A 13,376-nucleotide genomic window follows, 5' to 3' on the forward strand; every position below is an offset into this window, starting at 1 on the left:
TTTTTGGTGCAATTCGTTAGAGCTTGTTTATATTTCTCCCACGCACCTAATGTCTTGGCCTGGTTAAAAAGCCTCCGGACCTCTTGTCTTTCGGAGCTAAGACATTCGTTCCACCAGGGTGTGCCCCAATTATTACTTTTTACTTTCAGTGAATTGTTACTGGTAGGCAGAACGAATTGATCACACTAGTTAGGTTATCTGCAAGGCAACTCTTAAACAGATCCCAATTAGTGCTACGGGGATTACGGTACATACAGTCCGATTTCATCCCTAGGTCAATTTTAAATTGAATATGTCTATGATCTGAACACGACGGTTCAGAGGATAGGAGATTATCTTTCAGCTTAATATGATTGAGCTGAACGTAATGTCAAGTACCTCTGCTCTATTTCTGGTAACAAAGGTTGGTTTGGCGCCTATATTATTAACAGTAAGCCCCTCCCCCAATAGGTAGTCAAAAAGCAACTCACCACTTTCATTTGTGTTGGTGCTTGCCTATATTGTGTGGTGTGCATTAGCGTCACATCCAATAACCACTTGTAGGTTATTCCTCTGGCTGTAGGCAATTACGTGTCGCATAGCGGCCGGGGGAAGATCATTATTATATAACTTTTGTCCAGCCTTTCTCACCTTAAATTCTCAGAACCGCAGCCATACAATCGCGATCGCTATGCTCTGAGATTAAGAATGCATTTGTCACTAAGTACGAATTGAGCGCCGTTCGATCTGCTTGGCCATTGGTCGTCAACCCTACCTACGGATCGGACGGTCGCCAACCAACCACAACGCCCGGTTGATAGGGTTTTACCCAAGGGCGCCTATTTAAGGCGGCCGGGTTTCCATCAGCGGTCAATTCCAACCGAACTCCGAAGCGACAACAAGCCAGCACTTCAACCGCCAATTCAAAGACGACCCCTTTCGTCTTAAAAAAACCTTTGAGGGTTTTTTTTGTACATACTTTTGTATATAAATTATTTCGTTTTATTCAACAACTGTTGTTTCTTCTTCGGCGCAATCCATCCCCCGTAACAATTGGCGCCCAACGTGGGGCCCGATAATGCCAAAAGGACCAACAACGAGAAGCCGTTCATTGTCGACACCGCCATATCCGACGAAGGAAGATTTGGCAAGCTCTTCAGAAGAAGAGGGGCCCACCCAACCGATTAAAGAAGAGAAGAAAGGAAAAGAATCCCAAACGCAGAAGATGGGGAAGACCGCTGAAGAACCGAAACAAGACAGTGCGACCGTTCAGACACAGGTTTGCGCCCTGTCAAAGTTATTGGCCGAACATGTCTGCATCTCAAAAGCCGAGCCCCCGTGCTTCACCGGCGATTCCTTGGAGGATCCTGCAGAATTCATCAAGGTAATAAAGACATATTTCACTGACACCGGCATTCCATCAGCGGAACAAACAAAGAAAGCGACCAGTTTTCTTCGAGAAGATGCCGCTGTGTGGTGGAGTGCATTCGATGATTTGGAGATGTCCTTCGCGGAATTTCACCAAGCGCTGTTGGAAAGGTTCAACAGTCCGCAAATATTGGCACAAGTCAACGGCCAATATTTCAGCCGCCATCAGCAGACTGATGAATCGGTGCAGGCGTTTTTGAAACGCAAACACCTGCAAGCCCGTCGTCTGCACCGAAAACCGGACGACGACATTGGAATGATGGTTGCCCTGCTGCTACCTCAGCTACAGCTGCACCTGTCCCCCACGCCGGCCAACATACACGAGTTGCGACACAAAGCAATTCGCACGGAGGCGCTTCTGAAGAAGTCGGGCCTCCTCAAACAACCCACAACACCATCTCCAAAGGGTAAGAAGACTCCTGAAGAGGACAACGAGGACCCCAAGAAGAAGGTGCCCCGATGCTGGTACTGCCCCGGGTACCATTGGAACCGTGACTGTCCCCTACAAAGCAGCACCGGTTCGGGAAACGAAACGGCGGCCGTTCGCCCAGGACAACCCGGACGGCCGCAGTAATCTCCACATTGGAGGAACCTGGTTGCTCCAGCCGCTCGACTGTAATAATCGAGGTAGCAGGAAGGCGCAGCCTAGCTCTCCTGGATTCCGGCTCGACAAGCAACTTCGTCAGCTCAAGAGCCGTCGCGTCTTATAAACCGCTGGGAGACACCTACGCCACCCAAGCGGACCCGAATGCCCAGCTGCCCATCCTCGGGAAGGCCGAAATCCAGTTCACCATCGGTGGACTCCAGTGCACCCAGCAGTTTTTGGTGGTTCCCCGACTCAGCACCCCGTTTGTTTTTGGGGATCCCTGGTTCCGCGACCAAGGGGTGATCCTCGATTTCCAACGAGGCTGTTTTCACTTCGGGAAAGAGAAGAGGACCACGATGTACTTCCGACGGGGCAGCCCCACTGCGCCACTGCCCGCTCTGGACGTCAGTACTATCCGTCACCAATTTCCGGACAAACACAAAGAGGCCTTTCTAACGACGCTTCGTGCCTTCCCCGACGTGTTTACCGACTCCCATAAGAGTACCACAGGGGCAACTCAGCACAAACTGGAGCTCACCGAAGGAGCAAGGCCGTTTCGACTACCGCCATACCGCTGCTCCTATACCAAAAAGGAATTTATCGCCCGTGAAGTAGAGAAGATGTTGGCGGAAGGTGTCATTGAAGCCAGTCGTTCGCCGTATTCATCTCCGATCGTACTGGTGGAGAAGAAAGATGGGGCCAAGAGGTTTTGCGTCGACTACCGTCGATTAAACCAGCAAACGGTGGACGAGTCCTCAGCTTTGCCAATCATCCACGAGACGCTGCGGGACCTCAGCCAGGCTACCGTTTTTTCGAGCCTCGACCTGCGGTCCGGATATTGGCAAATCCCAATGGAGAAGGGGTCTCGACCCTTAACCGCCTTCACAACTCCCGACGGTGCCACCTACCAGTTTCGCGTCATGCCTTTCGGATTGAAGAATGCCCCGGCGACGTTCCAGAAGTTGATGACGCAAGAAGTGCTCCCTGGATACCTCCGGAAATTCGCCCTGGTGTACCTGGATGATGTCATCGTCTACAGCAACTCCTGGGAAGAACACCTTAGACACTTACACCTGGTGTTTGAACGACTCCGGTTACACAACCTCCGGTTATCACCGGAAAAATGCCACTTGGGGGCAACAACCATCGACTACCTGGGTCACCGGATTACACCAGGAGGAGTGGAGCCCTTACCGAACCACGTCAACTCCCTCTGCGACGCATCGAGACCGTCCAACAAGAAGCAGCTGCGATCCTTCTTGGGACTGTGTAACTGGCTACGCGGGTTTATCCCACGCTGCGCCGAAGTGTTAACCCCGCTGACAGATCTCTTGCGGGGCCAGAAACAGTTTAAGTGGACAGCTGAAGCCGAGAACGCCTTTCTCGAGATTAAACAGCTACTGAGCCGCCCACTGCAACTTAGACGCCCGGACTTCACTCAACCTTTCGTGCTACAGACCGATGCCAGCGGGAAGGGAATTGCCGCGGTCCTCTACCAAGAACCGGAAAGGAAGATCATCGCATTTGCCAGCGCCAAGTTGTCTCCCACTGAGCAGCGTTACCATGCTAACGAACAGGAATGCTTGGCAGTCGTCTGGGCGATGCGATTTTTCCGACCGTACCTGGAGGACAGAAGATTCACCCTGCGCACCGACAGTAGAGCATTGTTATGGCTTGACACCATGAAGGACCGGAATGCCAAGTTAACCCGGTGGGCGCTCCTTCTTCAGGAATATAAATTTGACGTACAACACGTCCCGGGGGAACAGAACGAACTCCCGGACTTTCTCTCGCGCCAACCCGGGCATGAGCCAACGACCCCTGCGGGTCACATAGCTGACGTCGACCGGATGTTTCTTCCACCATCCGCCGAACAAGAACCAAAAAACGTCCGACCCCACATTGCATGTGTCGAATTCCCTGGGCTAGCAGACGACTTAAAAGACAGTCAACGACGAAATCCCCACAGCCAAAACCTGATTCGTACCCTGGACGGAATCAACGAGGCGGGTCCCGCAAACCCGGCGGAAGCTAGAGTCGCCGCCCAGTATTTAGTGCATGATGGGCTTTTGTGGAGACGACATCCCGATGGTAACCGATTGATCGTGCCACAGGACATGCACGACCAGGTGTTGCACGCCTACCATGACGCGTCCACCGCAGGCCATCCCGGAGCTGAGGAAACCACGAGGGTCATCCTGAGGAAATACTGGTGGCTCGGCGTAGAGGAAGACGTGGCCAGACACGTCCGGGATTGCTGGGCCTGCTCATCGCTCAAGCGGGGACCCCTACAGGAACGGGCTCCATTACGACCACGAGCGCCCACACAACCATGGGAAGTTTTGGCAGTAGATCTCATGGGCCCATACGTGAAAACACGAGATAACAACAGGTTTGTGTTCGTTGTCACCGACCTGTTCAGTCGATGGGTGGAGGCGTTTCCGGCCGCTACCAGCAGCGCTCCGAAAATCATAAATATCCTGGAGAGCGAGGTGTTTCCCCGGTATGGTTATCCAAGGGCCATTTTATCCGACAATGGGCCTCAGTTTACCAGCGCCAACTGGGACTCCGCGCTGAGACGTTGGGGGTGCCACCACTGGACGACGCCGATATACCACCCTCAGGCCAATCCTGCGGAGAGGAGGATTCAAGAAATAAAGAAATGCATACGGATCCAACTCCAGGGCATAAATCCAACGACCTGGGATCGACACATCAATCGGGCTCTATTCAACGTTCGGTCACGGCGCAACGCGGCGACAAGAGAAACCCCCGCCGCCCTGCTGTTGGGATACGAGTTACCGCGACCTGGGGAATGGTTTCTTGAGGGCCCCCAAGATGGTCAACAGCCAGCGGCAGGACGGGCCGAGAGAAGAAGACGAGCGCACAGGAACGAGCATCGATACCGCCAGCGATACGCTGGGGCTGTACCACCACCCAGGCGGTTCCTGCCAAGGCAGCTCCTAATGGAGCGGGCTCATGTAGCGACGCCGTTTGGTCCTCGTTGGATAGGACCCCATATGGTTATAGAGGAGGCCGGACCTACAACGTACTGGATCCGCAGACACCAGACTGCAGAGCCCAGCAAAGTCCACATCAACGACCTACGTCTGGCTCCTCCACCACATCGACACCCACCTGCGCAGCCCGAACCAGCGCCTTGAGGGAGGGGGTGTCACTAAGTACGAATTGAGCGCCGTTCGATCTGCTTGGCCATTGGTCGTCAACCCTACCTACGGATCGGACGGTCGCCAACCAACCACAACGCCCGGTTGATAGGGTTTTACCCAAGGGCGCCTATTTAAGGCGGCCGGGTTTCCATCAGCGGTCAATTCCAACCGAACTCCGAAGCGACAACAAGCCAGCACTTCAACCGCCAACTCGAAGACGACCCCTTTCGTCTTAAAAAAACCTTTGAGGGTTTTTTTTTGTACATATTTTTGTAAATAAATTATTTCGTTTTATTCAACAACTGTTGTTTCTTCTTCGGCGCAATCCATCCCCCGTAACACATTAATGTTATTCTTGATAAGTAAGCAAGCTCTGGGTCTATCCCCTGAGCAAAGTAAGTAACCTTCCTCCAGGTTCTGCTGAGGAGAGCCGTAGCGTGTTGCAGGTTTACTTGTAAACAGTTAATAGACTCATCCACTGAGTTGAGTACAGTTTCCCTTACATACCTCTCGCTTGGGCTGGAACAGTCGTCCCACTGGCCCCTCTCATTCTCCACTCTTCCCTGTGGTGCTGAACGAGCACCTGCACAACGCCTTCTGCTGGACACACCGGCACGTGCGGAAATCGTACCTCGGCGGGGTTTCACACCTGGCAAATTAATATTTAAAAAAGAATCAAAAACTAGATCCGATTACAATTTTTTTTGGGAATTTATTTTTGTAAAAAGCATCACTAATACTCAAACAAAAAAGTCGAGATCGAATCTTCATTTCATTCCGTTTTAGTTGGTTTTATTGATTTTGTCCCTTTTTATTATTTTTTTTTTTTGGTATCGTAACCCTAAAGGAAGGTTCACGTAATCTCTTCCATTTTACTCTCCCTAGAAATATTAAACTGTATTCGAATTATTATTCTGGTCCGGATTCTAATCTCGTTCTTCGTAATTAAACTTAGAGAGAATATTACACAACAATCAAGAAGCACTCGATTGAGCTTGAAAACCTGAACCGTTTTGTTTCGACGTGACATGATGAATAAATTAGGTAAATTTTGTTTTGCGATAATTTACGTTAAAACGACTTAAAATAATCTTTTTTAGTTAACTTAGGACTCTATCCCCGACAAAAAACTTTAAAAGTTATGGTTTTAGGACAAGCCGGAGTTGGAAAATCAGGTTTAAATTTGTTAACTCAATCTTTACTTTTTAATTTACTTTAATTTAATTTTAGCTCTGGTTGTTAGATTTATTACAAGACGTTACATCGGTGAATATGATCCAACATTGGAAAAAGTCTACAATTTTAATACCGTTATAGACAACCGAATGGTTTATTTCGAGATTTTAGATACCGCGGGACAAATCGAACAAGAAAATGGCGAATCTTTAACTTTAGCGGCCAACATAAGATGGGCAGAAGCTTTTATCTTGATGTATTCGGTGACCGATAAATGCTCATTCGACGAATGTTGCCGTTTGAAATTCTTGATAAACTACCACAAATGTGGAAAAAGATTAGGAAATGGTTCGAAAGAGGGTATTACCGAAGTTCCCGTCGTTTTAGTCGGAAATAAAATCGATCAAATCAACGGTCGGATGGTTACGCTGGAGGAAGGTCAAAAAAGAAGCAAAGAAATCGGTTGTGTTTGTTTTCATGAAATTTCCGTTCGAGAGAGTATAGATCAAGTAAAAATTTTAATGCAACATTTCTAAAAAAAATTTTAATTTTTTTTCTTTTAGGTTGCTTCTGTTTTCAGAGACGTTTGTAGTTTTTGGAGCGTACAAAACAAGAATCCTTCAAAGTTGAAACAGAGCGGGAGCAACAACAAAGATCCAATTGCACCCGATACGATTCGACTTCTATGTTCGGCGACGGTTTCATCCAGTGGTTTCTTCCCAAGCCCTTCTAAACCCAGCCTTTTGAATCGACGATGGACGAAGGTCGAAGTTGAAGAGAACAACACCAAAGAGAGCGGTTTGAGTCCGTCTGAAGCTCTGTTCCGAGAACTAGCTTCAACGGACAGATATCTTCCAAAGACATGGAGATGGAGATATCCACCACCCAGTACGAGTCAACAAGAATTTTACCCAATTGCACGTGCAGATAGACGAATGAGTATATAATAATTAAAGTAAATACACTCACGTAAATTTATCTAAATAACAACTTTATTGAATCTTCAAACATAATATTAATGTAAATTTAGTTCAGCGTTTGTATTTCTCAACACACGCCCGTTTTGTCCGTCTTTTCTCGCGATACACGTTTTCTACATCTGCCACGCACCAACTCTCATGTTCGACTCTCTCGATCTTGTTCAGACCTGTTCGTTTTATCTAACGTCTCGGAACATTTCGAACGCGGGAATCACTCCATTGCCACCCCACGCTCCGCACTACCAACCCAAAATCTCCCGCACACAAAATATCCCTAACATAACAGTGACTTTATTGTTACCTGTTAATGCAATACAAATCAACAATGTTACTAAATATATTAGAAACATAAAATAAATAGCATATAAGGTATGAAAAGGTGAAGTTCAGTGCCTAAGCACTGCTCAACTTAAAATTAAAACTTAAACCTAGATACTCGTATAATAATTGAAAAAGAAAAAAAAATAAATAAATAAAACACAAGAAGCAAATGCGGACACTGGATCGTACTTGTAGCCATTTCATCGCTGTCATTAGTCGAATAAGTCACCAAAAATATACTTTTTAAAGGTGGAAATGTTTGCCAGTTGGATTGTTTCATAGGGTAGATTATTGTACACTTTTACAATTTGATAATGAAAACTCCTCTTGAATAGATCATTGTGGTGAAAGGGCGGTGATAGAGTCCCCCTGAATCTCAAATTCAAATTGTGAACATCAGTGCGGTACTGAATTTTGCGGCACAGGTATTCAGGTTTTTCTCTTCGAACAATATTATGGTAAAATACACAACTGTGAAAAAGTCTCCTATAAGACATATGTATTAAGCCATTTAAGTTCCCCTAATTTATATGAAATTCTTTCAAACCTTCCAACGCCAAAAATAAATCGCAGCCAATTTTGTATTTTTTTTTGATAAGGGCTACGTGTGCCCTTATCAAAAAAATGTCAAATAATTGATTATATTTTGCAGGGTTCGTTCTATAATATTTATAAAATTTTTTTTCATCGTTTTGTAACCGATTGAATAGCGTATGAAACTCCCCTTCGTCCAGTCTTGCGCGAAATATGTCATGCATCCAACAAGCACGCTTCTTTTTTCGTTTAGGTTTCTCAAGTTCCAAACACATGGTTGTAAGAAGCAGTACTTCTTCTTCCGAATACGACGAAGAGCTTTCTTCGGACGTGCACATCTCAAAGAAATCTAAATGCAACTGATATTGCACAGTTGTCTGCTGCATAAAATGCTGTGTCGAGTTGTGCTGCGCTGTACCGTGCTAATGTGAAAACAAAGTAAAAATCATGCGACGTGTCGCGTTGTTGCAACTGTACATTAACAATTTTTTCTAAAACCTTTGAAATTACGGTCAGACGTGAGAATTGGCTACTTTCGGTATCGGAAGCACAACCGCCAGTTTCCATGCAGTAGAGAAAACGCCGTTTTTAATACAAAAGTTAATAATATGGGTGATGTAAGGCAATAAAAATGGCATACAGTGCCTTAACAACTTACCGAACTTAATGACACCGTTGACAGTTTAAGAGAACAACTTAAGTTTTCATTTACGCCCATGTAAATATCCAATAACTGTATTATTCCTGTTGGGAATCGAGTCAATAAAATAGTCGCTAACGACAGAAGCATCCGCAAAATGGTTAGGTAGTGCTCTATGTTTGAATTTAACCAAATTAGTCTTCTTCAACGCAGACCAAGACCCAGCCACGCTACCTGTATCCAAAAACTTTTGCAAATAGTCTTTTTTACAATTACGAAGCATATTAGTAACCATGTTACGCGCTAACTTATACTGCTGCCAATGTAAGGTATTTCGCGAGCGTTTAAAGGTTTGAAAGAATTTATTTCGGGTTCGCATGGCCAGTCTTACCTCACTGGACAACCACGGGTGCATGTAGGTCCAAAAGCGTTAATATATTTTCATTAAAAAATTGAATTTTATCATCAATGGAATGTAATTCGTAAAGAATACGCCAGGGCAATGATTGTAGATGGTCATAAAAAACCAACTTATTATTACATTCTCCTGTGGTATATTCAATTCAGCAAAAATCAACGAGTGATCTGAAAGATCGTAACTCAACGGCCACTATTAAGTATTAGGTCTTCATTAGAGACCAAAATTAAATCAAATAAAGTGGCAGAGGTAACAACCCAAACACATCTAATGTGCCATTAAACTCAGCAACCGCGGGCATATTGGGTTTAAGCATATCTATGTTGAAGTCGCCTAGATAAATAGTTTCGTCAGTTAATTGAATAATATCGATGAGAGGAGATAACGCAAGTTATTAAGCAAAAATAAATTGTTTGCCAATCGAGCTTTAAAAAGAAAATAATAATGTGTTCCACTCATCCACTAATATAGATATTGTTGTAATATTATCCAAATTAAAATTTTTTTATGTGATGTATGTACAATCCACTACTCGTTTAAAAGTTAGGAGCCAAATTCAAATTTGATTTAAGACTAATCATTAAGATTGAATTTTGTGCTCCTATTTTTAAACAAATTAACCTATTATTTAAGTGTCTACATAATTAACATGGGGAAAGCATTTGACGGGATATTTTGATGTTTAAATGGATATACACATATATATGCATGCGAAAAAAGAATTGTTGTCAATAAATGTGATATTATATAATAGTATTAAATTATGCAATAATAATTGAATAATAATTAAACGGCTTAAATATTTCTTTATATAAATCTACACCAACTATAATAAATCACGAATTATTTCAACATTTCATATCTACAAATATCAAATTTATTGAAAGATTTGTTGGGAACCATCCCACGTTCATCTATAATTTAAATGCAATTTTTCATTCAACACACACAATTGCTAATACTAACGGTTCACGAAGTATATTGTAACAGGTTGTACCTGGTATTGCTAATATTATTCAGTGATTTCTATTTTTATTTATATGAAATTCAAAGTTGATACAGAGGTAAAAGCAACAAGAAAGATTCAATTCCACCCGATACGATTCGTCTTTTATGTTCGACGACGCGACGGTTTTACGCAGTGGTTTGTTCCTAACCCAAAAAAAATTGTTTATCAATAGAGCTTTAAAAAGAAAATAATTATGTGTTCCACTTATAATATAGATATTGTTGTAATATTATACAAATTAAAATTTTTTGATGTGATGTGCAATCTACTACTCATTTAAAAATTAGGAGCCAAATTCAAATTTGATTTAAGGCTAATCATTAAGATCGAATTTTGCGCTACTATTTTTAAATGAAGTAACCTATTATTTAAGTTTCTACATAATTAATAAGAGAAAAGCATTGGACGCGATATTTTGATGTTTAAATGGATATAGATATATATATATATATATATGCATGCCAAAAAAGGAGATTGTTGTCAATAAATGTGATATTGTGTAATAGCATTAAATTATTCAATAATTGAATATTAAACGGCTTAAATATTATTGTTTTTTTTATATAAAACTACACTAACTGTATATGAACAGTGAATTCCTTATATAAACTTATTACGATTTAACCCAACTTATCTTAGTCGAATTGTTAATAACAACGAAGATACAGATGGTTAAATTTAATACTTTATTTTCGTTTTTCTTTAATAATTTCGCTTTTTCGTAAATTATGAACATGAAATTTTCAGATGGCGCTGCCTACCCTAAAAAAACACCCTTAAAGTAGTCATATCTTTTTCATCGTTAAAATTTTTACAACTCACACAACTTGAAACAGTTTTTCAGACTATTTTACATAAATTTGGTATACCTACTAATCTTCTCTAAAGTTCTCCGTTTCCAAGATAATCACTGTTTAAGGGAATATTGCAAAATTTAACTATGCTCAGTAAACATTAGTTAATTTAATTTAGTAATTGAATTTAATCCAATTTATACAGGGTGCGGTAACATAACTTCCTTTTTTCAAAACTTAATAACATCTATTGTATGAATCAGAAAATTTTTGTTTGTTTTTTATACTGTAGGCACATACATAAAGTTTTGTATTACACAGTTTTGAAGATCAAATCAGGTAGGTCACGTCCCCCATTATTCATACACTGAGTAAACCGATTTCTGGTGTTTGTCATGACTCTTGCCAGTATAGCAAGGGTTATGTTGGCAATTTCGGGGCCAAATCGGGAGACCAAATCGCCTCTAATTGAGATTAAGCGTTTTGGGAAGTGTTCCCTCAAAACAGCCATCGACGCTCTTGAAGTATGAGCCGTTGCACTGTTTTGTTGGAACCAAATGTCCCCTAAGTCCAACTCATCTAGCCGTGCAGATCGCAACACTAAAGCTCTCACTGCCTCAATGTTCTCAGGTGCTCTAATGGGACTCCAGTTCTTCGTCTTGTCGCACTTGCAGTTTGTCTGAACGTAGTGACCCACCTCACAATTTCTTTTCGATCCGGGACAGGGGCCAACGGGGCTAAATTAAAGTGATTCCGAAAGGCGCACTGGGTTACGATCACAGAATATCCGTTTGAAAAGTAGGCCTCAACGGAAAACACACGCTTCTCACTGTTCCAACGCATGATGGCACCTCAACTTTGTCGGATCAAAACTTTATAGTCCACCCTCTCGATCGAGACCACTAGCGCTCCACTACGACATCAACCGACTAAATGACGCCTAGTTCAAAAAAGGAAGTTATGTATATTTTAATAGCTATTTTAATACAATAATATAAAATCAAAAAAAGTTCATTATCTACAACTATTGAATTATCTATTCGTTATACATTTGATTTTTGACGGCAACTTCAAAATTTAATTTAAAAATATTCTCGGCAATTGCCATCGCAAAAGGTTGTATTAGTAGAATCCATAATTATCTCCTCACATTGCTTCCAGTTCATTAACAAACTATCGTGATTAGTATCAAACCCTGCCGTAACGTCCATGTTAATCTGTAAAATAACATGTTGTAAGCTTTTCTGGTATAATTACGAAAGAGATATTGTTTATATCAAACTAAACCCATATGGCCTTTTATAAAATGGCCATTTTTCAAGTAATTCTGATGTTGAGTTACTGTTTTAAGGTCTGTAAACCTTAACTGTCTGCAGGCTTTCCGAGCATAGTCAAATGTTCGGAAGAGAGATTATCATATGTTAATGATCAAATCATTATTATCAACAACTTAAAATACCTACCAAAAGTTATTGTCATCAATGCATCTCAATTTAAGTATCCTACTAAATATTAGTAGACATGTTTAAGAAACAACAAGCAAAGTTGAGCACTTTGAAGAACAAAACTTATTTTATCAAAAATTATCTCAGCTCAAATATAAATCTACAACAATTTAACTATTAAATTTGTAGCATGTAAAACAAAACAGTATTTTTTTTCAAAACAGTACTAAATTCACTTCACCCAGAAGTTTCGTTACGCGAATGAGCTAGCACACAATAAAGAAATGATTCTTGGAATCAAGCAGAAACCGGTAGAAACAAGTAAACAAGGTTCGTAAGGGACGTTACAATTCGTCCCTTATTATCATAACTTATTGGATTCGTTCAGTTTTTTTTTAATGTTTAGTACGTTGCGATAATCAATATTACATTAATTTGACGAACTTGGCGTTCTTAAATAATATTGTTATTGGCACAACAAATTATTTCGTCATTATAATGAATAAAATACGTCTCCCTAAAAAAATAATTTGTTGAGACAATGATCATTTGTACATTAATATTAATAAATCGGATTCGTAATGTTAATAATTATGTTTATCAATTTTTCTTCGATGTGTATTGTTGAATAATATAACGTATGTTATAGCGCTGGTTAACACTTCTTCGTAACGAATAACGATTTGTTGGCTTTTGTTGTAACGAATTATTTATTAATTATAACGAAGGTACAACACGACTCAAACGACGCTCTTACAAAAATCTTATTGATTAGTGACGCGCTTGTTGTCAACAACAACGAAAACAAAACAAAAACTTCTTATTGCTATGATTCTTGACAAATCGGAAAACTAATTTAAATACAAATAAAAAATGCCAAAATGTGTATAAACAAG

General features: G+C 41.8%; 1 protein-coding gene across 1 annotated transcript; it reads left to right on the forward strand.

Annotated features, from left to right (window-relative positions):
* The first annotated feature begins 5,992 nt into the window (after positions 1-5,992).
* On the forward strand, positions 5,993-7,839 carry LOC139431973 (ras-related and estrogen-regulated growth inhibitor-like). Its single transcript, XM_071200301.1, has 4 exons — positions 5,993-6,207; positions 6,264-6,338; positions 6,394-6,848; positions 6,903-7,839. Exons 1-4 carry the CDS (start codon positions 6,192-6,194, stop codon positions 7,284-7,286), a joined length of 930 nt encoding a protein of 309 aa, XP_071056402.1. The 5' UTR covers positions 5,993-6,191; the 3' UTR covers positions 7,287-7,839.
* Positions 7,840-13,376: the final 5,537 nt, after the last annotated feature.

The sequence above is a fragment of the Onthophagus taurus genome, chromosome 11 (assembly GCF_036711975.1).
Source record: "Onthophagus taurus isolate NC chromosome 11, IU_Otau_3.0, whole genome shotgun sequence".
NCBI classification, from domain to species: Eukaryota; Metazoa; Arthropoda; class Insecta; order Coleoptera; family Scarabaeidae; genus Onthophagus; species Onthophagus taurus.